The 27,144-nt window shown below is 41.9% G+C and overlaps 1 protein-coding gene across 5 annotated transcripts in view; it reads right to left on the reverse strand.

The window, feature by feature from the left end:
• The window catches only part of EPB41L2 (erythrocyte membrane protein band 4.1 like 2), a 125,358-nt gene that overhangs the window by 16,011 nt on the left and 82,203 nt on the right, over positions 1-27,144 (reverse strand). For 4 of the 5 annotated variants that reach the window (XM_066614573.1, XM_066614565.1, XM_066614549.1 and 1 more), the window contains exons 7-14: positions 26,174-26,392; positions 20,215-20,302; positions 19,459-19,611; positions 13,180-13,277; positions 12,447-12,619; positions 11,100-11,269; positions 5,887-5,949; positions 3,037-3,183 (exon numbers count right to left, since the gene is read on the reverse strand). In XM_066614573.1, coding sequence (XP_066470670.1) covers positions 3,037-3,183; positions 5,887-5,949; positions 11,100-11,269; positions 12,447-12,619; positions 13,180-13,277; positions 19,459-19,611; positions 20,215-20,302; positions 26,174-26,392 — 1,111 coding nt within the window. Of the gene's footprint in view, positions 1-3,036; positions 3,184-5,886; positions 5,950-6,148; positions 6,182-11,099; positions 11,270-12,446; positions 12,620-13,179; positions 13,278-19,458; positions 19,612-20,214; positions 20,303-26,173; positions 26,393-27,144 lie in introns of all 5 variants that reach the window. The other variant, XM_066614559.1, reaches the window with a different exon arrangement.

The raw sequence follows: 27,144 nt of genomic DNA on the forward strand, positions 1-27,144 counted from the left end.
AGGATCCTCCCCTTACTAGGGCGAACAGGGATCATAAACTGACATGAAGATGCTCCCCTTACTAGGGTGAACAGGATCATAAACTGACATGAGGATCCTCCCCTTACTAGGGTGGACGGGATCATAAACTGACATGAAGATCCTCCCCTTAAAACAAACCAAAACGAAACAAAACAAAAATTCGTCTTGCGAAGCACGGGTCATAAAAATTCGTTGTGCGAGTTATCAAACTTCGCAAAACGGTTTCGTTCTGCGAGTTTTTCGGTGCGCGAGGCATTCGTTATGCGAGGTACCACTGTACTAGCATAAACAGATTAAGAAATAAACACATGCAGTCAGAAATGCATTAGGCTCCCTTGATGTTAAAGAATCAGTGTAGACAGATAGATAAATTACAGAAAGATTGAAGGAATCCTTTGCAACAATGGCTACAATAGATGAATAAAATCACTTTTTTCTAGTAGTATATCTGATGAGCAATACCAAAGAGAAGCTACAAATTATGATACTTTAGATCTGGCAAATTAAAAAGAAACAAATCATTGTGAGCAAATCGCATTTGCTACAAGGTTTATTCTGACATTCCAGATAGAAAAGAATAGCCAGTGTGGCAACCTTCAAACCGTGAAGGAAGTATATGACCTCCACCATACTGGTTAGAAAGTCACTGCATTGCTAACTAACAAATATTCTCCAGGCAGAATTAATAACCACTTTTAAGGATCTGCAAGCAGTAGTGCTATCTGAAATAGAAGACTAAAGGAGACCAGTTGAGTGAATGACATGGGCTGGCCTCTAAACTAATTATGCAATAGGGCAGAAGTGTCAAACACAAGGCTGGGGGAGCTCTTCATCTGGTCCCTATGATAATGGAGCTTTCTCAGTTTCGCCATTAGCTGCCCTCAGCTACTGAGCTATGAAGTGATGCCCCAGCAGAAGTAAGGTTGCTGAAAAGGCGGCCACATGATAACTGAACTCTCCCAAATCTTGAAAATATGATCAAGAGTTGCATATTTTCTCCTCTGCTTTGCAGCTAATGAGTTCCTAAGTGAGAAAAAAATGGTTTTTCCCTCTTGGCTCTCACATGCTGAGAAGGGTTAGACACTTTAAAAAGAGGATTCTAGCAGTTAAGCTGTTGAGATAATTTCTTAACTCAGATTAACACTCCTTAAACCAAACTTCTTGAAGTGACTGTTCAATCTTGCAGCACCTGCACAGAAAAGGCAAGCCAAACTCATTTCCTACCTCACTGTCCAATGGGACCCTCGCATGTCAAACAGAGTGTCTGATGAAAGCACAGTCCTCTTGGGACTAAGACATTGGAGTCAATAGCCAGGCATTCTAAGAACAGCACAAAGTTTGCCACTGTCCCAAGACTGGCTGGGTACAAGCTGAATTGCCATATCCAATTTGGAAATACTAGCAACATAAATATATTTTGCATATCAAATGGTGGCCTTTAAATCCTCATTTCTAGATCAAAGCAGTTACAGCATTAGCAACTGCTGTATTCTCTGGAACTAGAACTGGAGGACGCTTGAAAGGAACTCAACATTACTATCCTCCAGTTCTCTACTAACAGAATGAATATAACTGATGTCAACTTACATTCAGGGTGACAAAACTCCAAGCATGAAAAAAAATCAACTGAGTCTCAAAATCTGATAATCATATCTATTATTTTCAGAGTGTGATGCATCTATGGTGTTGACTTTAACCTTGAAAAAAGGATGTTAGCTAATGTATTCCAAAGTTGATGTCACAACCACAGAACCAAAATGTTTCATAAGGGCATTATCCAAAATTCCATGTAGTATCATCTGCAGTTTCCTTCAGCAACCCATGAGCCTCAAAGCCCACTCCTCCCTTTTGATAGCACCTTGCACAGGAAATCTTTTTCTGTATTTGTGGAAATTAACAAGGAACAAGACAAGCACTAAGCTTTTAAAAGCATGAAAGGAAGTTAATCACAGACAGAATATAAAAAACACCTCTGAGAATCACTGGCATGGACCTGAAATTTCACACCACCACCACTACCCCACCCACAACGTTAGGAGGTTAAGGCAGAGGTTCCCAGACATCCTCTGTTCATAGCATACCTACAGTCCTCAGTAATGTTTTCATGGTGCTCCTACAGTTCTGGTACTGAGTTTCCCTTAGACATTTAAAATATCCTGCAGTGCCCTTATAAGTTTGCTGTGATGCTCCACAGCACCACAGCACAGTTGGAAAATGTTAGACCATTATTACAGCAGGACAATCAGACTAATAAAGCACCTGCTTTACTGGCACACCCAGGGGCATATTTTGGCAGAAACAAGTTATTTTTTCCCAGTAGAAAATACTCTTATAAATCAGGTACTACCCAAGTAGTAATTTTTTCCTCCCTGCATACAAGATGTAAACTACTACTGATTCTAAAACTCACTAGCATATATTTAAAAGTCTGGTTCAATGGAACAGACTTATTTATGCATTGAGCATAATTTATGCTATACAGATACTTTACTCACCTCACAAACAAATACCACCATCTGGATGGATGATAGTACTGAAAAAACCCTTCTCTTAAAAAATAAACATTTTACAGTGGAAACGTCTTGGTAAAGTCTATGAGGATACCTGGGAGTTAGTCAGTTGAAGAGCATTGCCGTAATATAGACAAATTAAAAAGTTGCATTAGGAAAGTGTGGAGATTAGTGCCACTGAATGACTCATTCTAGATTTTTGGTCAGTCAATTTGTGAACTATGTTTACCCTCATTTACTGTAAATGGGGCAACAATAAAGTCTGTTACTATTCTATACCCTTTATAAAAACTATAAAGTTGCATTGTCTTGGGCAGTTTCTTTACTTGTACTTTATTGTCTTAAACGCCTAAGATTTTGCAAACAAAGCAACATACACTGTTAATGAGCATTAAGAACAAACAAATTTCATATTAGCAGACCTCTTATTTTTATAAAATATACATTGCAACTGTTTTCTTAACTCTGTGACTATGCATGCTAACAAGGGTCTTTACTGACATACCCCTTGTGTCTGCAGAGACAGAGGTGTGATACGCCGCTTTTCCCATTCATTGGGGCGTGGCTCAGGTGTTGATTCCATAAAATTGCGCTTGAGTTCACTAATGCTAGCCTGATGCTTCAGTAACTCGTCCTGGGTCTTATCCAGGTCCTAGCAATGTGTAATGTAAAAAGAGCAGGACAATACATGACAAACACAAACCAACTTAAAACAAACAAGCCATGAAAAGTGCCTGGCATTTAAAATCCAAAAGGAATTTGCTAATTTAAATGGTTGAACTTATTTTTTAGGATAGGAAATTTCCTATTCTTATCCCTGCCATGTTGACACAATATAAATATTTTCTAATACTTAAAAGAACAAACATTGATTTTAATTGTTGCTGGCTTTTGCTTAAAAGCAGATACACATGATTAGGGGTCTCACATCCCTAGTATTTTTATATTATATAAAATATAAAAATCTCACATTTTTAATAATGTCATTTTATATTTTAGGTTTAGATAACATGAATTGAATGACACTGACAACAAAATTTATGAGGATCAGAATAGTTCCATGCAAAAGTGCCCTGTACCACCTTTTATGCTCCCCTTAAAGTTCTTGTGCTACCTGCATGCATCCTGCCATAAGAGGAAGTAGCTGAACAAATGTACAGGAAGCACAGGTTCATATCAACCTAACCAGTGGGTCCAATCCACCAAGAATTCTGCTATAGCACTTCCACTGAAGCCTGGCACTAGTCTCATGAAAATGAATGCACTGCTGCATTTTCCATTGTGAAGTGATGCTGCAACGATGTCCATAATGAATGCACCTGCAACTTTTACCCAAAGAAGGATTTGGCAGAAATTCACTACTATGGAGCAAGATTCAGCTAGAAAAGCCAGATGTATCCCTTGCCCCAGTCTCAAACATCTATGAATTTAGTGTGATGGGAGGGTGACATAACTTGTGGCTGCCATTGCTTCTATGGGGAAAAGTATAGTGATAGTGTTATATTAGATATAACACATAATATATCTATGTGTCTATATATATCTATGTAATATATCTATGAAGATATATTACATAGATATACCCTCTATGTAACAGGTCAATACATAAACACACTGACTGCTACAGGAGAAGTAACTTGTATTATTATTTGCTGAAAATGGAGAAAAAACTAGTGGGGATCAACACCTAGCAAGCTTCCAGCTGTGGTTCTCTCTATGCAAGAGGCTGATGTCCACAGTTGCTTTTAATTGACATGTTATTCTTAATGACAGAGAACTACAAAATGGGGCAAAAAACTATAAAAGCTAATTTGCAGGCTGTATCTGAAGTTGCCTCGGGTCTCACTTTCTGTTCTAATATAAAATATGTTATTCAGATTAGTTTTTAGGCCGATTCAGCTATGTTAAGGCTCAGTTTTCATCTTAGCCACAAGTGTAATATAGGTTATGACACCTTGCCACATCTCTATTCTTTGTATTTCCTAAAGCAGTGGTTCTCAAAATTCCTGGGAGTTTTACTCACCACATGCTTTAGTAAAAATAAAGGATGGAGTAGGGCAGCAAGACAACATGCACATCGGAGAAGAGAAAAAAACAGAATGTGGCAGGAGAGACAGGGAAAGAATGAAGCTGGGGTCTAAAGTGAGACTAAGGATATGAGAAGTTGGGATGAGACCGCATAAAGGGGGGGGGGCATTCTGTTGATGGAAAGGGGGCTGGATGTGTCTGTATAGCTGTCAATCAGTCCAAATCCTGTTTGCAGGTCTCTGCTAAGCACAGGATGCTATCAGAATATAAAACTATAAATGTGTAAATACAAAAGCGTCCACTTAAAAAAAAACCTAGTGGATGTGCTTATACTGAGAACTTACTGAAAATTTAACCAATTGGCACATAATTTTATCATAGTCTGAGCCTTATTTTTATTTTTTTAATAGCATTGGATTGAGACCAGGCACCTTTCTTGGATTTATTTAAAACAATGTTATACCGTATGCTTTATGGCATTTTAGTGAAGTTTATATGAAGTATATACTCAGTTACCAGAAGCTGCCAAAAAGCAACAGAACGTATTAGTAAGGTTACTGTAAGTCTGCAGATTTTCATGAAATATTGTCATATGTACATAAATAATAGATCTAATCTAACAGGAGGAATAGCCCCATTTGGATGACAAGGCTCATCCCTCTTGGATTACATCTCGTTAGTTTGCTTACAGTTATATTGCAACAGTTAAACCATATTATCTAATTGAGATGTCAAAAGAATCTCAGATCAACTGTGCGTAAAACAGCTATTTTTTCCTGTCAAAAACACTTATCAAATTATGCCTCAGAGTACCAAGGACTACAACAAAGGTGAATCCGGAGGAAAGCATAATTTTAATATAAAGTAAGATTCAGTTGTCTAGAAACCATGGAGAAATTTTTGAAATGGTTGTCCAAAAGATACATTTCAGGCAGAGAACTCAAAACTTTCTAATTTTAACTTCACTGTACCATTTCTCTTTACTCACATTTCCAGCTGTGTGTAGGAAATATGTGGCATAAGTTGTCTCAAAAATACATTTTGGATGATGCGTCCACAAATAAGATTATGGAAAGCTCTAACATTTGATAGAAATCTTAACATCTAAACAGGGCTATAAGTCCCAATCTTCACTGTAACATATCTACCAGCTACATTCTTATAATTCATTTACTTATAAAGTGACTAAGATTTTCAGCATGCATGTCCAAGTTGAACATCCCCATGCACTTCATGCACCGTGCCTAGAGCAGCCTGCAAGTGACCTCCCATCTCATGCAGCCTAGCAGCCCATGAGAACAAAATGTGCTCCTTTAGTTATACAAACCTCCAACATTAAATTGCTATGTCTGACATAAATGTTTTCCCCATCTACTCTCAAGGGGTATGTCTGTGAAATTAAAGTACACACACAAAAAGACATAAAAAAACTCATGATCAGCAAACACAAACATGAAGTGCTTAACAGCTTAATCAATAGGGCTTTAAAATTATACTGTGGGTGGCCACTATGCAAACATAAGCTACAGAAGCCTCAAGCACCAACAGTAGCAGGCAATAACTAGGTTTAAATTGAAAGTATCATCCACCTTCTTCTGAATGTCCTCTTCTTTTGTCTCCACCTATGCAATGGCACCACCAAGGACCAGCAAAAGAAAATACTCATTAGCAACACTACTGAAGCAACACAGAGGTTTTGTTTGTACCACAACCACTCATTATCAGCAAAGCAAACAGGTGCTCCATTAACAAACCTTGATTGTTTTGGCTTAAGATGCAGCTCAAGTTATTAGATCACTGTGGTCTTTTACTTACACCACTGAAGAAGTGGCTGAACTAATTTTTGGTATAAGTGAAGTAGAAGATTTGTCTGTTATTCTACATTACTTTATTTCTTATCAGCAGATATTTTGAAATAGAAGGGAAGGAGAGTAGCTTCAATTTTGATCATACAAAGTCATTCACTGCGATAACAATACAATTAGAATTAAATACAAGCAGAGTGTATTTTCCTCCAATTCTTTTGGGGGAAAAAGGTGTTTGTTAAATTAGATACTTCTTCTTTGATGCAAACCATACTTTGTTTTCATATCTGAGTTGCCCTTTTTTGCCAGATATTGCAAAATTTGTATGTTTTAAATGCATTATTATTTTATTTTCATATCTCTCTCACTCACCTGAAAGAGCATATTTTCCTATACTGTGCAACCACATTTCTAGGGTTCATTTTTGTTATCTTCCTTATCTGAGTTTTAGAATACTCATTATTAAATGTATTTAACAATTAAATGAGACAGCACCACACAATTAGGAGCACTGAAATCAGGCATAGGTATTGGACTGAGCATATGAAGCTGCACTATGTCATATGATCTTAGTTTCACCTATCACAGTACTGTCTATGGACTGGCAACAGGTCTCTAAGGATTCAGAATGTAGCTAGCATGTTGGATCCTGAGTTGGAGTGAAAGCTTTCTCTGTCCTATTTCAGGAGATTTTCCCCATCACCACCCACCACCCTCCCCCCACAGCCTCTCCATCCTACCTCCTTCTAGAAGGTTCCACAAGGTTTTTCAGGGGAAAGGATGCAGAAGGGGGTAGACAAATTTATTTGCATGAGTTTCTTTCTATTCATAACAACAACCCAGTATCTTCAATGAAGTGTATCTATCCATCTGAATTTATGATTTCTTCACTACAAAACGCATCCCATCTTATTGTCTGTGTTTAGGAATTATCATATAGCTGTTTTTGTCTGGGACATAGTTATGACTCCAATATTGTGAACTGTAGACAGATGCTTCACAACAATTATTTCAGTGTTTTAAGAAGGCAGAAGTTTCAGCTTTCAATTTTCATTAAAGTTCATAGCAAGTACTTTAAACTGCATTGTTTGTCATATGGAAAACGCTTCCAGCGTAAGTAGTCAAAGCACCAGGTACCTTAAAGCTTAAGAGCAAAATTAATAAAATGGTTTTTTACAAGTTAGATATTGTACATGCTACTCTTTCACTCAAGTGCTACCTTTCACTCAACATTGAGTACTTTAATGTACAACATTTGAGTACTTTAACTTTGGGTAAATTGAGTGCCCAAACCCCGGCCCTGGGGCCACATGTGGCCATCGAGGTCTCTCAATGTGGCCCTCAGGGAGACCCCAGTCTCCAATGAGCCTCTGGCCCTCCAGAGATTTGTTGGAGCCTGCACTGGCCCAATGCAACTGCTCTCAGCGTGAGGGCGACTGTTTGACCTCTCGCATGAGCTGTGGGATGAGGGTTTCCTCCACTGCTTGCTGTTTCACATCTATGATGCAGTAGCAGCAGCAAAGGAAAGGCCAGCCTTGCTTTGTGCAAGGCCTTTTATAGGCCTTGAGCTATTGCAAGACCTTCATTCATTCATTCATTCATTCATTCATATAAGTTCATCTTTAATATATTCATTTATGTATACTTATGTAAATGTATTCAAATTTTAAATGTAAATTAATTCTTTTTTCCCCCGGCCCCGACACAGTGTTAGAGAGATGATGTGGCCCTCCTGCCAAAAACTTTGGACACCCCTGATATATAGCATGATGGTACTATTCGTACATACCATGGTTTTCACAATTTTGGTCACTAATGTTCTTAGCTTGTTGCTCCCCCTAAAGCTTGTTGCCTAGTGCAATTGCTATCCCAAGCACCTGCTACTTTTTTTTTTACTTCATGGGTGACACAGACTTGTAGTACTAGTCTTTCATATATTTACTTATTGGTATTAAAAAAAAAAGGAAGACTTTTTAAAAAGGGACTTGGAATGAATTATGGGCAATTAAGAAAAGCATAAAAAGTTAAAAACAGTGTTCCTGAATTCTGTGCCTAATGGCCAGTTAACATAACTGGGAGCTCCCTTATGTTCACCTCAAGCATTGTTCAACTCCAGCAGCACCTCCATCAATGGATTCATAAAGAGGCATGTTTAAGCAGCACTTCCAGGTGGCAGGGGTAGCATACAGGGGCAACTGTTTTGCCAAATCTCTATCATCCTGTTTGAAATGGCTATAAGTAGTACAGTATGCCATGTGTATTAATATATTCTAGAATCTCTTTCTTTAAATTCAGTATCTGGTGAATAAAATTATATACTCGTATAATCTTTTTTTAAAAAGTGACTTGAAATCTTACGTTAAGAGTAAGTATCAAAGGAGATAAAATAAAAAATTGAAAATCTACAGCCTCAAATATGCAAGATTGAATTTACCTCTTGGTATTCCAAAGCAAATCTACATGCAAATGGTATTTAGGTAACAAAATTACACACACCTCCTCTTCCTCAGCTTTGTCTTTTAGGTCAGTGTCATTAGAGGCAGTCAGAGATGTTGCCTTAGGTTCCAGGTAGCAGAGGGATAGGGCGACAGGAAGGGACAATGTGAGTGAGAAAGGAACTGACTGGAAAGCAGAAAGAAGCAGCACAAAAATGAGGAGGAAAAAGGGAATGAAGGAGGAAGAAGTAATGGGAACATAGTGTTGAAGATCAGGTGGAAGGAAGGAGATGCACAGTGCAGGAAGGCTAGGAAAATTAATGTAACCATCCTCATCAAGCAGAGAAGGGAAACTGAAAGGAAAGCATTTGCCCAAACTAAGTAGAAAGCCAGACACAATATCTTTGTAACCAATGCTTTTACAAGCTCCTCTCTGTAGGGCAAGAGGAAGACAATGGCCAGTCACCAAGATATTCATGGGTTCCAAGGTATCAGTAAGGAACTTCTCTTCCTTTCTGCCATACACTGGTGTTTCTAACACAAGACTGCAATCCCTGCTGTCTGAGGGTGCATACACAGGTTTACCTAGATAATCATCCTCTGAAATGTCTAAAAACATGTCCATTTCAGGGACAGGAGGTAGGTTTGGGTGACAGGATGAAACTGAGTGAATGGGAGGTGAAGACTGATGCATGCATGCAGACTGAAAGGAGAGGAAAAAAGTCAAAACACATATGTAGATGAGATCATGTCATAAATGTACATTTGTGGGCAGAAGGAATACACAAGGGGAGGAAAGAAAATGGTTAGTGAGAACATCTACTTAAAGTAGGGATAGCACTACTATTATAAGTAGATACTGCAAATAATCATAAGTCCCATGTTTTCAGATCAGTGAACATGTAATCTAGATGCCTGGATCACCAACTCAACCAGCTTTTTGGTTAATTTTAGCCTCCTTGTAAGGGCTATGCTCTATTATTTGGGACTGTAGTAGTGCAGTCACAATAAATGGAAACACACAGACACTGAAGCTTTAACACAAAGTGGCCAGAGAGACAGCAGCATATGAGGACAAACAGTGTTTAAGATTATTGCTTTCACCACAGTTTTTCCCTTGGACGCTAAGGACCCCAATTTACAAAAATGTTTTTTTAAAAAGACATGTTTATATTTAACTGCCTAATCATCAAATAGCAAAATAAAAATATTAAATATCCGCACAAAATATTCAGCAGACTATGACCTGAAGGTAATTTTCTTGTACATTTCTAAGGGTGATGCCTCTTATGATTCCATGTGCCAATAAAGGTATTGAAGTGTGTGTGTGAAGTGTGTGTGTGATTCCATGTGCTCCTGAGCACCACAGGCAAACATTAGATAACCTGATGAAAAATTTGAACATCCACATTCACACACATTCAGTTCTACATCAGTTTCTTATTGTGATGTTTAAATCACCCATATTAACTCTGAAAACCAATACAATTGTCTAACAAATACAAATGTGCACTTTGCCTAGTTAGGTGTTATTGTACACATTCATAGCATAATATGTAAGTTGTATAAAATGAAATACAGGGAGCAAGTCTGAATACATCATAATAATGATTTATTTTATTTATTTTTCACATTTTTATACCACCTTTCCTCCAAGGAGCTCAGGGCGGTATACACAGCTGCTCCCCTCCTTTTGTCCTCACAACAACCCTGTGAGGTAGATGAGGCAGAGAGAAAGTGACTGGCCCAGTTCACCCAGGAAGCTTTGTGGCTATGGGGGGATTCGAACCTGGATCTTCCAGGTCTAAGTCCACCTCCCAAACCACTACACCACCCTGGCTCTGTGAATTAAAAATACACATTGATTTAAGCCTCTCTCATTATTGTATAGAATAAGATGTAGAAACCTCCAAGCAAGGCCAAGTATCAAGCTGTTCTAGAGCAGTTCATTACCAAGCGTGTTGCCTTAGAATAAGGCTGCATATGTCGTCACCACAGCAAACTCTGCCTCTGTAGCTAGTTCATCTCTAAAGATTATTCAAGTATTCTGTCCTATAGCAAAGGTGAAAGGCAGTGCACAATCTCTCCCTCCACTGCATGGGTTGGTTCATCCTAAGCCCCACCCATACATAGATAGGGCAGCCAGTGCATAAACCAAGCCGCAGATTATAAGTTAAAGTCACAAAGCAACTCTACTACAGCTGACAAAGCAATATTATGGTTTGTTAATATTCTAGGTTGAATAAATTTCTAAATCTATTACTTCTACAAAATTGAAAATGAGCATCAAGCAATCATACCTTTCCATCTTCTAACTGTGGTATTTTAGCTATGCCTCCATCCTCATCTCTTCCTTCGCCATCTTTTAATTTGGACTGTCCAGTAGCTTCCAAGATTCTATCACCAGCAGATCCCACAGCTGTAGCAGAGAAGTCTTTAAGTAGACTCTGGTCTGTGAAACCTACTGGAGCTACAAGAAAAATTGTTTAAATCCATTGTGTGGATTAATTTGTGCAATATTTACCCAGATTTTTATAGGGTAAAGATGGTTGAATAAATCTGGAAGTTCAGGTGGATTCTGAATTCAACCATGAGAACTGCATACATAACGTGTCAAAAAAAATGTTTGGACAAACAATTCTGCTCTGCTACATACATTTAATGGTTTTGTGAACAATATAGAAGCTAGTTCTGAATGGTTCATTAATTACTATGCATTAATATTCTGTACTATTTATTACCCCACCCTTAGTTCCTCTTCCCTCTCAACTCAACTCACCCTTCTCCCCCCAAGCTAGAAACCTTTGATTATTTTTGTTGTCCTCCTTTGCAGTTTTTTTCCTCGTAAAAAGTACAAGATTTTTGTGCCTTTTTCCATGCTATTCTATTGAAGATAGCTCAAATAGTACCATAACCTGTAGGATCCTTCTATCAGCGATATGCACAACAGACATTCCTGGCTTTCTTCCCTACAGTGGCTAGTACAGCACTGAGGAAGGGAAGAGATACAAGAATCACTTCTACCAGCAATATGCATATATGCCTGGTTTCTCTCCTTGCAGCATCAAGGCAGGGAGATAAAATTGAAAAATTTATATACCACCTTTCCCATGACTTAGTAAATCCCCAAGGCAGCTTACACAGCTCCATAATAAAATCTGCACTGTATAAAAGCAATAAGTAAAATCATTTCTCTCTCTCTCTCTCTCTCTCTCTCTCTCTCACACACACACACACACACACACACAGTAGAGTTATTGGGTGGGGGAAGGGTGTAACTAATTGGTCCAGAAAGAAGCAGTCAAGCCACAGTAGTATTACAGTGGTGCATATATCAACCCATCAACCAAACACCAGGTGAAACAGATATGTTTTGAGAATAAAGAGATACAAAGAGAGAGAAATAAGGGAACAAACGGAGGAGATAGAAGAATAATTGGAAGAGACAGGTGCATGGCAACTTTTTTTCAATTACACAGAGCTTTTAATACAGCTGTGCAGCTTACAGGGAATTGTGGTCTTGCAATCCTACACTGGTCAAATACTAGTATTCAGGAGTCATACACTGGATCCAATCAGTTAGTAGTGCCATCTAAAAGCAGTATTAATCAACAAGATAATCACCAATTTTGACCAGATTCTCTTACCACCATCAAGACTCCTGGAGACACGTTTGCTGGAGGTGCGTTCAAAGAACGGAGCAGGTCTATCTATGAGGTTGCTAGCCTGCCGTGTCTGTGCCTGGGTACGCCCACTGTAGCGGAATTTGGAACCCAATGTCAGGAACTTGGCCTTTGGTGGCTGTTCTGGTGATACAAGCCTACAACACAGAATCATTATATTCAGAGATATTTTTGTGATGACAAAACTATTCCCCCTCCTGGCCCAAATCCACTGACATAAGGCCACTTGGATTTGTACCAGCAATTTTGCTTGTGTTGATCCAAGTAGCCCAATAGCGGCTGCTGGGGCAAGGGAATGAGCGTCCGCTTACCCCAAGGAAGCCTCCAGCAGCCTCATCTCCCTTGCTGGATGCAGTGGAGGCTGCACTGGCCTCACCTGCATTAGGATTGGGCTGTCACTCTTCTCCCCTCCCCACACTCAGTTATTTACAGCTGCTGTTTGTCTACAGTATCCAAGGAGCACTTCAGAGATCAAATTATTTTTAAAACCAGGATGAGCAGTTCTGTGGATTTTCTGTCTATACGTATCAGTGAGAATAGGAATTTGTAGAACAGCAAGAGCAGCATAAACATTTAAGCCACTCCTCCTGTTGCTCCACTGCCAACTAAAATCATTCCCTTGAAGTTGTTTTTCTTCCTGCAGAGAGAGACATATGGAACCCATATCCAACAGTTAAGAAATACGGAAAAAGTTTACCTATAAAAAGTATGATGCTCTACACAAACTTTCCACAATCTTTTCGCAGCTCGATGATTTGGCAGCTTGAATCCAATAGTACTCTCAAACTGTTCCAGCTGGAAAGATTCCACACACCAAAGTTAACACAATTTCTGAAGAATGTTGCTAACAGTCATTCAATTGCATAAAACAACATTTCTCACTTCTTAAGATTAGAAATGTTTTCAATCCCAAAGGCTCCAACTCAACTGCACACAATAACTGTACTTCCTTGAGTACAGAGAACACACACTAGTAAAAGTGTAGCTGTCTTGTAGCTTTTGTGACTACCCGGCAAACAATGTTTCAAATTATTTCAATTATATTTTCTAACCAGTGAAAGAACACTTCTGACCATTTTCCTATTCCTCCTCCTATATTAAAAAGGCAATATAAATATTGTACAAAACTGCTTCATTTTACATAGCAAGTTTGTTCAAAGCTGTTCATCTGTTCATAGACTGAGATCACAACATGTCCTGCTATGTATACATCCTTACTGAATATATTCAAGTGTCCATGCTCCCTGCACTTGCATGGCAGTCCTACGCACATGTATCTGTAAAATACACATCTATGGGTTTTTTAATTTTATTGGTGGCCCGAGAATTTAATTATTCTGATTGTGTATTACTAGTCTAACATTTTCTGTAATCTATTGGAAGCCTTAACATAAGAACATAAGAACAGCCCCACTGGATCAGGCCATAGGCCCATCTAGTCCAGCTTCCTGTATCTCACAGCGGCCCACCAAATGCCCCAGGGAGCACACCAGATAACAAGAGACCTCATCCTGGTGCTCTCCCCTACATCTGGCATTCTGACTTAACCCATTCCTAAAATCAGGAGGTTGCGCATACACATCATGGCTTGTACCCCATAATGGATTTTTCCTCCAGAAACTCGTCCAATCCCCTTTTAAAGGCGTCTAGGCTAGACGCCAGCACCACATCCTGTGGCAAGGAGTTCCACAGACTGACCACGCGCTGAGTAAAGAAATATTTTCTTTTGTCTGTCCTAACCCGCCCAACACTCAATTTTAGTGGATGTCCCCTGGTTCTGGTATTATGTGAGAGTGTAAAGAGCATCTCCCTATCCACTCTGTCCATCCCCTGCATAATTTTGTATGTCTCAATCATGTCCCCCCTCAAGCGTCTCTTTTCTAGGCTGAAGAGGCCCAAACGCCGTAGCCTTTACTCATAAGGAAGGTGCCCCAGCCCCGTAATCATCTTAGTCGCTCTCTTTTGCACCTTTTCCATTTCCACTATGTCTTTTTTGAGATGCAGCGACCAGAACTGGACACAATACTCCAGGTGTGGCCTTACCATCGATTTGTACAACAGCATTATAATACTAACCGTTTTGTTCTCAATACCCTTCCTAATGATCCCAAGCATAGAATTGGCCTTCTTCACTGCCGCCGCACATTGGGTCGACACTTTCATCGACCTGTCCACCACCACCCCAAGATCTCTCTCCTGATCTGTCACAGACAGCTCAGAACCCATCAGCCTATATCTAAAGTTTTGATTTTTTGCCCCAATGTGCATGACTTTACACTTACTGACATTGAAGCGCATCTGCCATTTTGCTGCCCATTCTGCCAGTCTGGAGAGATCCTTCTGGAGCTCCTCACAATCACTTCTGGTCTTTACCACTCGGAAAAGTTTGGTGTCGTCTGCAAACTTAGCCACTTCACTGCTCAACCCTGTCTCCAGGTCATTTATGAAGAGGTTGAAAAGCACTGGTCCCAGGACAGATGCTTGGGGCACACCGCTTTTCACCTCTCTCCATTGTGAAAATTGCCCATTGACACCCACTCTCTGCTTCCTGGCCTCCAACCAGTTCTCAATCCACGAGAGGACCTGTCCTCTAATTCCCTGACTGTGGAGTTTTTTCAGTAGCCTTTGGTGAGGGACCGTGTCAAACGCCTTCTGAAAGTCCAGATATATAATGTCCACGGGTTCTCCCACATCCACATGCCTGTTGACCTTTTCAAAGAATTCTATAAGGTTTGTGAGGCAAGACTTATCCTTACAGAAGCCATGCTGACTCTCCCTCAGCAAGGCCTGTTCGTCTATGTGTTTTGAGATCCTATCTTTGATGAGGCATTCCACCATCTTACCCGGTATGGATGTTAGGCTGACCGGCCTATAGTTTCCCGGGTCCCCCCTCTTTCCCTTTTTAAAAATAGGCGTGACATTTGCTATCCTCCAATCTTCTGGCACCGTGGCCGTTTTGAGGGACAAGTTGCATACCTTAGTCAAGAGATCTGCAACTTCATTCTTCAATTCCTTAATAACCCTTGGGTGTATGCCATCAGGGCCCGGTGACTTATTGATCTTTAGTTTATCAATGAGGTCTGAAACATCTTCTCTTTTAACCTCTATCTGACTTAACTCCTCGGTTAGGAAGGGCCATTCGGGCAGCGGTATCTGCCCGAGGTCTTCTGCCGTGAAGACAGATGCAAAGAACTCATTTAATTTCTCTGCCATCTCTAAGTCTCCTTTTATCTCCCCTTTCCCTCCCTCACCATCCAGAGGGCCAACCGCTTCTCTGGCGGGTTTCCTGCTTCTAACATATTTGAAGAAGCTTTTATTATTCCCCTTAATGTTGCCGGCCATGCGTTCCTCATAGTCTCGCTTGGCCTCCCCTATCACCTTCTTACATTTCTTTTGCCACAGTTTATGTTCCTTTTTATTCTCTTCATTAGGGCAAGACTTCCATTTACGGAAGGAAGCTTCCTTGCCCTTCACAGCCTCTCTAACTTGGCTGGTTAGCCATGCGGGCACTCTCCTGGATTTAGTGGAACCCTTCTTTCTTTGCGGTATACACCTCTGCTGGGCCTCTATTACTGTTGTTTTAAGCAGCCTCCATGCACTCTGGAGAGACTGGACTCTTTTTACCCTCCCTTTCAACCTCCTTCTAACCAGCCTCCTCATTTGAGGGAAGTCCGCCCGTCGGAATTCAAGGGTTTTTGTTAGAGATTTGCCTGGTATTCTTCCCCCAACGTGCACGTCAAAACAGATCGCAGCATGATCACTGTTCCCCAATGGCTCAGTAACGTTTACATCTCTAACCAGGTCCTGCGTACCGCACAAAATTAAATCCAGAGTCACCTGTCCTCTGGTGGGCTCCGTGACTAGCTGATCTAAGCCACAGTCATTTAGCACGTCAAGAAATCCGGTTTCCTTATCGTGACCAGAACACAAATTGACCCAGTCAATATGAGGATAATTGAAGTCCCCCATGATTACAACCCTGTCCCTCCTTGTCACCTCCCTGATCTGTTTCCTCATTTCAAGGTCCCCATCCGATTTCTGGTCTGGAGGACGATAGCACGCCCCCAGTATTACATCGCTGCACAAGCCTGGTAATTTAACCCACAGAGATTCTACGGTGGAGTCGGACCCACCTTCAATCTCTACTTTGCTGGATTCTATCCCTTCCTTAACATAAAGGGCCACCCCACCTCCAACACGCCCCTGCCTGTCGCTCCTGTAGAGTTTATAGCCCGGGATTGCGGTATCCCACGGATTCTCCGCATTCCACCAGGTTTCCGTTATGCCCACTATGTCAATATTTTCCCTTGTCACCAGACATTCCAGTTCTCCCACCTTTGCTCGTAGACTTCGGGCATTCGCATAAAAGCATTTATACACGGAATGCCCCAGGATGGGCTGCTTATTCGTTCCTTTGTCCCCGCATCCTCTCATTGTGCCAAACCGTCTATCACATCCCATCACCCTACCTTTCCCAATTTCTTCTCCTACCCTGCCTTTGTCTTGTTGTTCTCTAGACTAAGCCTTGTCTTGTTGTTCTCTAGACTAAGCCTTCAGTCTAGATGCGTAGTTCCCAAACTGTGTGCTGCAGTGATCTGGGGCGGTACATTGAACTCACAGGGGCACCACGGGATATCTTAATTTTTTAAGGGAAACACAACGACAGGACTCTAGGAGCTTTGTGAAAAGTTACTGAGAACTGTAGGGGTGACATGAACAGAGAAAGTCTGGTCTAGATTATGAAAAATATTAAAATACATAATCAAAAAACAAAAAAATAATGTATTTAGATGTGACAGCCACAAGAACAGTGAGTGCTTGCTTCAAAGATTTTTCTACAACTGTTCTAAGGTCAAAGGGGCAACTTACTTCTAAACTAAATTATGGCTTGCCACTTTGGCAGCACAGATTCGACCAGCAAAAATTAGAAGAACCTTCTTATAAGGAGAGTTCTTGCCACCACACACATATAGTGTCTGTGGTTCATAGCCTATTATATATTTTTAATCAAATATTTAACTATAAGCATTTTACTTGTAGTGTTGAACACTGCATGCATTAGCATTACTAAAACTAGTGACAGTAGTCCACAGATTCATTTAAAAACCAAAGCAAGTGGATGAACAGCAAGTTAGAAGTTAGACTAAATAGCTAGTATAAGTTTCCTTCAAGTATCAACCTGAAATGCCTCCTTTTCACATACTTCAGCAGGTTTCAAACTTCTATTCTGCTTTCAACAACAAATACTGTACATTTCAAATGGATCTGACAATTGCTCCTGAAATATGAGGCAGCTGGAAAGCAAAGTGCTTTTGATTCATTTGCTGAAGTGTACTTCATGGGAAAAACATACGTGTCAGCTAATACCACCTTTGGTTTATGGCAGTGGTTCTCGAACTTTTCTGGCCCGCGGCTCCCCTGATCCTTATGGTCATTGGCCACGGCTCCCCATTATATCACCTCACCTCAGTTACCCCCAAAATGAGGATGAAAGTGTTATAATTATACACTAGAAACAAAAAAACAGCTGCCAGCACTGAGGTTGCAATCCTAACCACACTTACCTGAGAGTAATCCCCATTGAACAAAATAGACTTACTTCTGAATAGACCTGGTTAGGATTGTGCCCTGAGTTTGTTAGCAGCATACCTGGGGGGTTTTGGAAAGGGAGGGGGGAAGTGATGACTTTGCTGGGGGAGGGGAAGACTTTGTTTTGTGTGTATCTGCTAATTGCAAACTGATGTGACACTGAGACCCAGAGACTGTTTGGCTGCAATCCTAACCTCACTGGGAGTAAGTCCAATTGAACACAACAGGACTTACTTCTGCGTGGACCTAGCTAGGATTGTGCCTTTTGTCTTTTAATAGCAGCCAACATGGGAATTACCCCCCCCCCTCCAAAAGGAGACAGGAGGAAAAAGGGGGGTGGCTGAAAAGAAATGGGTATTTTTATATTTTAATCAATTTTTGAACTGATCTTAACTGATCAAGAGGTGGGTTTTTTTTTCCTTTTTGGAAGGGGGAAGAAAAAGAGAAAGGTGAAGATCCTTGGTTAAGCTGACACAGACCCCAAGCCTATGTAGGTCTGCTCGGCAGTAAGTCCCATTTGAGTCAATGGGGCTTACTCCCAGGAAAGCATGGATAGGACTGCAGCCACACAGAGCAAGATTACAACTCACCGCCAAAGCAGATGGGGGTGTGCTCACACACATACACCCCAACATGCACATGCCAACCCTATTCCCCCCAGGCAAGACAGAGGAATGCAGGCTGTGGCATTTGGACACCCCCCTCTCCACCAAGAGGAGGCTGGGCTCCCTCCTTCCCAAGAGGAGGAAAGCGCTGTGCTGCCTGTACTTACTCTTCCCTCCCAGCTTGAAGGCTGCCAGGAGTACACCGCTGCCCAGCCAGCCTTCTCTTGGTTTGGCGGGGAGGCTTCACAACCTCCCCCCTCCATGTTTCACAGGTTCCCCACCTCACCCCCCACGTTTCCCCCACGTTTCACACACCCTCCCTACCTCACACTGCCCCACCCAACTCGTTCACAGCTGCAGAAAAGCAACAAGTAGGGAGGCAGCACATGCAGCTGAGCAACCCAAGATGCCCGAGGGCTAGCCATACCTCCCTAGGGAGGCCCATTGTACAGATTGAATACCTCAGGTTTATGGTAAAACTTCTCTATCATAAGCTACCTTTAGCATAAAACAAAACTCTAGACCTCCCCAAATAGACCTCATTTACATAAAATTACTACTGTGCAGCATGTGGCTTAAAAACAAATTACCCTTGTTCTGTCTTGTTAGGTCTATCCAGATATTAGGAAAATGCTGGCATATTGAAACTGTAATATCACCCAAGATGGTGGTATGTCCTATACCATATGGTGCAAACATAACCCTAAGTTTTCAACTGGAACCACTAAAAGACTGGCCTGTATTTTCACATAGCTTCTGAGCTGTGGTAGAAAAGTACTTACCTCAGTTGGTCTCACTTTAATATAAAAGTTACTGCGTTTGTAAGAAATCTTCAAAATTTTGGGCCAAGCAAAACGGTTGATTCGGAGTCTGTCCTTGTAAATGTGTAGCCCATTGGCACACACTCCTAACATGATGTCCACACCTTCAGAATCCTATCAAGACAATTGTAGAAACTTTTTTAAACTAAACATAATGGGAATTCAGAAAGAAAGACAATGAAAACAGCAAGAGAATAAGCTAAAGTTCTCAGCTTGCAGGTGATCCCCACCAGAAATACATAATGTCCCACCAGTTTGGGAACTGCTGATCTAGATGGAATAGAGAGCCAGCATGATGAAGTTAAAGGATTAGACATGGATCAGGAAGATCCAGGTTCAAATTCTTGTTCAGTCAGGAAGCTCAATAAACAACTTTGGCCAGTTGCTATCTAGTCCATCTATTCCATATTGCAGGGCTACTGCGGGGATTTAAAAAAGAAGGGGAAAAGCCACATATGTCTGCCCAAGTTTCTTGGAGGAAGGGCTGTATATAAAGATTAAAAATAAAGACAAATTCATTATGATTGGAGTGATGCAAATAATAGAAGTTTGAAGGACCTGCAAGAATTTTCCGTCAGATTGATTTTCGAGGTCAAAAACAGCACTTGCTTCCTTGCCCCACATCTTATGCATTCAGCAACGATGATTTTTGGGTACTTGTGCTTTTGGATATTGTATGTCTGCATTTTAAACTTAAAAAAAAATGTAGAGGAATACCTTGGCATGGTGTAAATCCACTCCATACATGGCAAGTCTCTTGGCGTTTTCTAAGAACTGGGCATCTGCTTGCGCTGGTGTCAAGCCTCTGGAAGTATGAAGAGACAGAAAAAAGTTAAGCTAAAAATATAATAATCAGAATTGGCTTCCTGGATCACACTTAGGTCTGTTTAGTCCACTGTTATGTTTCGCAGTAATGGGCAGCCAGATACCTTTAGAAAGTACACAGTGGTGGCAATCTTACTTCCCTGAGAGAAAGCAACATTGAAATCAAGGACACTTATTCTGAAGCAAGTATAAGTCTAGGCTGTAAAACATGTTGAGACATACTTAATAATGGCTAGTTTGTCAGCTGTAAGGCAATCGAAAACCATTTAGTTTTTTAGAAATGCAAAGGAGTCTTACCATTTTAAGTACTTGCTTACTTTTTCTAAAAAGACTTATTCTAAGCCGGCAGGTTGAGTCAAAGACTGTCATTGCTACTCTGCAAGATTCTGTCAATTTCTTTCTCCAAGTTTTTCCTAACACAGAGTGTACCTTCTTTTCAATTTTGAAATTCTGAAATTCAAAATTGAAATTTCAATTTTGAATCCTTACGAAGTTAATTGGTTCCCCTTCCTACAAACACTACTTCAGAGTGATTTGGTCAGCCTTACATAAGAACATAAGAACATAAGAACAGCCCCACTGGATCAGGCGATAGGCCCATCTAGTCCAGCTTCCTGTATCTCACAGCGGCCCACCAAATGCCCCAGGGAGCACACCAGATAACAAGAGACCTCGTCCTGGTGCTCTCCCCTACATCTGGCATTCTGACTTAACCCATTCCTAAAATCAGGAGGTTGCGCATACACATCATGGCTTGTACCCCATAATGGATTTTTCCTCCAGAAACTCGTCCAATCCCCTTTTAAAGGCGTCTAGGCTAGACGCCAGCACCACATCCTGTGGCAAGGAGTTCCACAGACTGACCACGCGCTGAGTAAAGAAATATTTTCTTTTGTCTGTCCTAACCCGCCCAACACTCAATTTTAGTGGATGTCCCCTGGTTCTGGTATTATGTGAGAGTGTAAAGAGCATCTCCCTATCCACTCTGTCCATCCCCTGCATAATTTTGTATGTCTCAATCATGTCCCCCCTCAAGCGTCTCTTTTCTAGGCTGAAGAGGCCCAAACGCCGTAGCCTTTCCTCATAAGGAAGGTGCCCCAGCCCCGTAATCAGCTTAGTCGCGCTCTTTTGCACCTTTTCCATTTCCACTATGTCTTTTTTGAGATGCGGCGACCAGAACTGGACACAATACTCCAGGTGTGGCCTTACCATCGATTTGTACAACGGCATTATAATATTAGCCGTTTTGTTCTCAATACCCTTCCTAATGATCCCAAGCATAGAATTGGCCTTCTTCACTGCCGCCGCACATTGGGTCGACACTTTCATCGACCTGTCCACCACCACCCCAAGATCTCTCTCCTGATCTGTCACAGACAGCTCAGAACCCATCAGCCTATATCTAAAGTTTTGATTTTTTGCCCCAATGTGCATGACTTTACACTTACTGACATTGAAGCGCATCTGCCATTTTGCTGCCCATTCTGCCAGTCTGGAGAGATCCTTCTGGAGCTCCTCACAATCACTTCTGGTCTTTACCACTTGGAAAAGTTTGGTGTCGTCTGCAAACTTAGCCACTTCACTGCTCAACCCTGTCTCCAGGTCATTTATGAAGAGGTTGAAAAGCACCGGTCCCAGGACAGATCCTTGGGGCACACCGCTTTTCACCTCTCTCCATTGTGAAAATTGCCCATTGACACCCACTCTCTGCTTCCTGGCCTCCAACCAGTTCTCAATCCACGAGAGGACCTGTCCTCTAATTCCCTGACTGTGGAGTTTTTTCAGTAGCCTTTGGTGAGGGACCGTGTCAAACGCCTTCTGAAAGTCCAGATATATAATGTCCACGGGTTCTCCCGCATCCACATGCCTGTTGACCTTTTCAAAGAATTCTATAAGGTTTGTGAGGCAAGACTTACCCTTACAGAAGTCATGCTGACTCTCCCTCAGCAAGGCCTGTTCGTCTATGTGTTTTGAGATCCTATCTTTGATGAGGCATTCCACCATCTTACCCGGTATGGATGTTAGGCTGACCGGCCTATAGTTTCCCGGGTCCCCCCTCTTTCCCTTTTTAAAAATAGGCGTGACATTTGCTATCCTCCAATCTTCTGGCACTGTGGCCGTTTTGAGGGACAAGTTGCATACCTTAGTCAAGAGATCTGCAACTTCATTCTTCAATTCCTTAATAACCCTTGGGTGGATGCCATCGGGGCCCGGTGACTTATTGATCTTTAATTTATCAATGAGGTCTGAAACATCTTCTCTTTTCACCTCTATCTGACTTAACTCCTCGGTTAGGAGGGGCTGTTCGGGCAGCGGTATCTGCCCGAGGTCTTCTGCCGTGAAGACAGATGCAAAGAACTCATTTAATTTCTCTGCCATCTCTAAGTCTCCTTTTATCTCCCCTTTCCCTCCCTCACCATCCAGAGGGCCAACCACTTCTCTGGTGGGTTTCCTGCTTCTAACATATTTGAAGAAGCTTTTATTATTCCCCTTAATGTTGCTGGCCATGCGTTCCTCATAGTCTCGCCTGCCCTCCCCTATCACCTTCTTACATTTCTTTTGCCACAGTTTATGTTCCTTTTTATTCTCTTCATTAGGGCAAGACTTCCATTTACGGAAGGAAGCTTCCTTGCCCTTCACAGCCTCTCTAACTTGGCTGGTTAGCCATGCGGGCACTCTCCTGGATTTAGTGGAACCCTTCTTTCTTTGCGGTATACACCTCTGCTGGGCCTCTATTACTGTTGTTTTAAGCAGCCTCCATGCACTCTGGAGAGACTGGACTCTTTTTACCCTCCCTTTCAACCTCCTTCTAACCAGCCTCCTCATTTGAGGGAAGTCCGCCCGTCGGAATTCAAGGGTTTTTGTTAGAGATTTGCCTGGTATTCTTCCCCCAACGTGCACGTCAAAACGGATCGCAGCATGATCACTGTTCCCCAATGGCTCAGTAACGTTTACATCTCTAACCAGGTCCTGCGTACCGCACAAAATTAAATCCAGAGTCACCTGTCCTCTGGTGGGCTCCGTGACTAGCTGATCTAAGCCACAGTCATTTAGCACGTCAAGAAATCCGGTTTCCTTATCGTGACCAGAACACAAATTGACCCAGTCAATATGAGGATAATTGAAGTCCCCCATGATTACAACCCTGTCCTTCCTTGTTTCCTCATTTCAAGGTCCCCATCCGATTTCTGGTCTGGAGGACGATAGCACGCCCCCAGTATTACATCGCTGCACAAGCCTGGTAATTTAACCCACAGAGATTCTACGGTGGAGTCAGACCCACCTTCAATCTCTACTTTGCTGGATTCTATCCCTTCCTTAACATAAAGGGCCACCCCACCTCCAACACGCCCCTGCCTGTCCCTCCTGTAGAGTTTATAGCCCGGGATTGCGGTATCCCACTGATTCTCCGCATTCCACCAGGTTTCTGTTATGCCCACTATGTCAATATTTTCCCTTGTCACCAGACATTCCAGTTCTCCCACCTTTGCTCGTAGACTTCGGGCATTCGCATAAAAGCATTTATACACGGAATGCCCCAGGATGGGCTGCTTATTCGCTCCTTTGTCCCCGCATCCTCTCATTGTGCCAAACCGTCTATCACATCCCATCACCCTACCTTTCCCAATTTCTTCTCCTACCCTGCCTTTGTCTTGTTGTTCTCTAACCTCCCCATCCTCATCCACCCATAGGGATGAGGAGTCCCGAACCGGATGCCCCTCGGCTCCTGTCGGCCTTCCCCCAGGGATCAGTTTAAAAGCTGCTCTGCCACCTTTTTAATGTTATGCGCCAGCAGTCTGGTTCCATTCTGGTTCAAATGGAGCCCGTCCCTCTTGTACAGGCCCCGCTTGTCCCAAAACGTTCCCCAGTGCCTAACGAATCTAAACCCCTCCTCCCTACACCACCCTCTCATCCACGCATTGAGACCCCTGATCTCCGCCTGCCTAGCTGGCCCTGCGCATGGAACAGGTAGCACTTCAGAGAACGCTACCTTTGAGGTCCTGGCTTTCAGCTTCCTGCCTAAAAGCCTAAATTTGGCCTCCAGGACCTCCCAGCTACACTTGCCCACATCGTTGGTGCCGACATGCACCATAGCCGCTACCTCTCCCCCAGCACTGTCTACTAGCCTGTCTAGACGAGAAGTGATGTCCGCAACCTTCGCACCAGGCAGGCAAGTCACCATGCGGTCCTCACATCCGTCGCAAACCCCCCTCTCTATGTTTCTAATAATCGAATCCCCCACTACAAGAAGCCCCCGACCCCCCTCCCGCCGAGGAGTATCCCGAGTGCGCTCGGATACGGGCCCATCCCCTGGAGAAGGGATCCCCCCTAGGGGATTGTTTCCCTCCTCTCCAGGATGACGTCCTCCAGTCCCGAGACTTCCCACCCGGGCAGCCGAGGAGCTGCACGCCTGAGGTTGGGACGAAGCCTGATCGTCCCCGGAAGTCTCCCCACGGTCCTCCTCTGGCTGCCTGCGCTTCTCCAGGTTGGCCACCAAGGCTTCAAGGGAGCGGACGCGTTCCCTGAGAGCCTGGAGCTCCTTGCACCGAGGACACACCCATGACTTATGCCCCAGAGGCATATAATCATACATGTGGCACTCGATGCAGAACACTGGATAGCCCCCACCCTGCTGCTGGCTGTCTGACTGCATAGCTTTTTTGTTTTTTGACTGCAAAGCCTTCTGTATCTTTAGCATTTCTGCTTACAACCCAAGCAACAAGGAAACTTAAAAAGCTTGCTGGTTGAGCCTTATACAACCGTATTATTCATTATAGTTGTCAGAGGAAGAAAAGGCAATTGCCTGAAAGAATACTGCAAGTGCTTTCGAGGAATCCTGATGAGAATAAAGATATTGATCCAGGAACCAAAGAACTGGCTGCTCATGCAAAGGAGCTTTCCCATTGCCTTCTTTCCTCTGCAGTCCTTTGCACTTCCTGGAGATTGAGGGAACACTCCAGAATAGCATGGAATGTGACATAGGGACTTGAGGTTAGGGAGAAATTGGATCCCATTCTCCTTGTGCCTGCAGAAATTGTAAGCAAAGGGTACTCTGATTTTTTCCAAGTGATATTAACTACACAAATCTGATGCTCCACAGTACACAATTCTTGTAAAAGTTTCCAAGACAAGAATGCCTGCTAACTGGGCAATCAGGCATCTTTTAATGTGGTGTCCTCATATTTAGCAAGGGGACAGCAACTGTCCTTCACCCCAGTATGGCATTTACTCTAGTGGTTGTTGCTAGTGTCTCTTCTGCCTCTTCTTTTTAGACTCTGAAACCATTCGAGACAGGGAACTATTTATTGATTCATTTTGCCTGTAAACTGCTTTGTGAACTAGTGAACCACTTTTGTTGAAAAGTGGTATAAATAGTCTTAATAACAGCAATGTATTGGTTTAAAACTTACTGATTAGTTATCATACTGGCCAAATATGCTGCGATATTACTTCCAAGTAAAATTTAAAAATCAATATAGTTAAAATGCAAGCCCTGTAGCCACAGCTACAAAGTTCATTGTGAGGATGGATGACAGCAGATTATGATCTCCATGTACAAGGGGAGTTTCCATCTGTATATTTCCATCATAGTATCTTTTAGTGCTGTTTTTACTGGCTAACTCTATGGATCCAACCTTTGGCTGACTTTTGAATGAAGGTCTACTAAGTATCTTTAACAAAGAACAAAACACTCTTCAAGCTTGAGCCTTTCCAAATGTTTTAAGGATTCCAAATGAAATTAAGCATTTAAACAAACACAAAGGCGTTCCAGTTATTCAGATTCTACCCACTATTACATGTTACTAACAAAAGAAAATGAACACAATTAAAATGGTCAAAAGTGACATACTTGTGTGTTTGGTGCAATTCTACTACTTTCTCCTCCATCTCTTTCGTTTGGTTGGGTGCAAACTGGAATTCCCCAATGTAATCACTGTTATGCTCCTCGGGATCATAGTCACCTAGTTCAGCTTGCAGAGCATATGAACCAAGAAGTGCATGAGTCACAAAAGAACACGGTAGCCGGCCAGAAGCAATATCCTGACGAAGCTGTAAGCACAGGAAGTACCTGAAAAAGATGTCCTCTGTGAGATAAATCTGCCTTATTTTGAACTTGACATGGAAGGTAATAAATTATAGGCAATTCTCCCAATTTTAAAAATATCAAGCAGCACCCAGACTTATGGCACAGTGATGTGCCATTAGCATAAGCTCCTTCCATGAATTAAATTTCCACTCATGTAAAATGTCCATGCATGAATAGAACTCTTCTTCCATTCATATAAGGAGCATCTGCCAACAGTATGCCTCTGAACCAAACATCTGGATGCTACCCCATGTAAAAATATCTTTAACAGGAGCAAAAGACCTAGCATGGGAACCTTTTCCTCATTTTATATGTCTTGTATCTTTCGCAGAAGATTTAAGCTTGGTTACACAAGCCTATTTTTATGTTTTTTTAAAATGAGTTTTAGTCACTAGGCGAGAAAATCCACATGTTTTGAGCGACAGATGACAAGCAATACATCTAAGAAATAAATCTTTTTGGCTTTGTTAATATATTCATACTATAAGCATAGAAAACTATAACTGTATCTTTCAGAGTTTTTCAAAAGTCCTTATTACTAATTCAAGGGCAAATCACATTATTACATTCCCCAGGTAAAACAAAAAATAAAATGAAACATAAGAACACACTTGACAGTATTGAAAAAACAATTACTAAAATCCTGACAAATTGGTACAAAAGGAAGGAATGTAAATACCCTTACAATGCAGCTGACTGAAAAGCTTAGTTGTAAGCATGCAAGAAGCTGGTTC

The sequence above is a fragment of the Tiliqua scincoides genome, chromosome 1 (assembly GCF_035046505.1).
Source record: "Tiliqua scincoides isolate rTilSci1 chromosome 1, rTilSci1.hap2, whole genome shotgun sequence".
In the NCBI taxonomy this organism is placed as follows: domain Eukaryota; kingdom Metazoa; phylum Chordata; class Lepidosauria; order Squamata; family Scincidae; genus Tiliqua; species Tiliqua scincoides.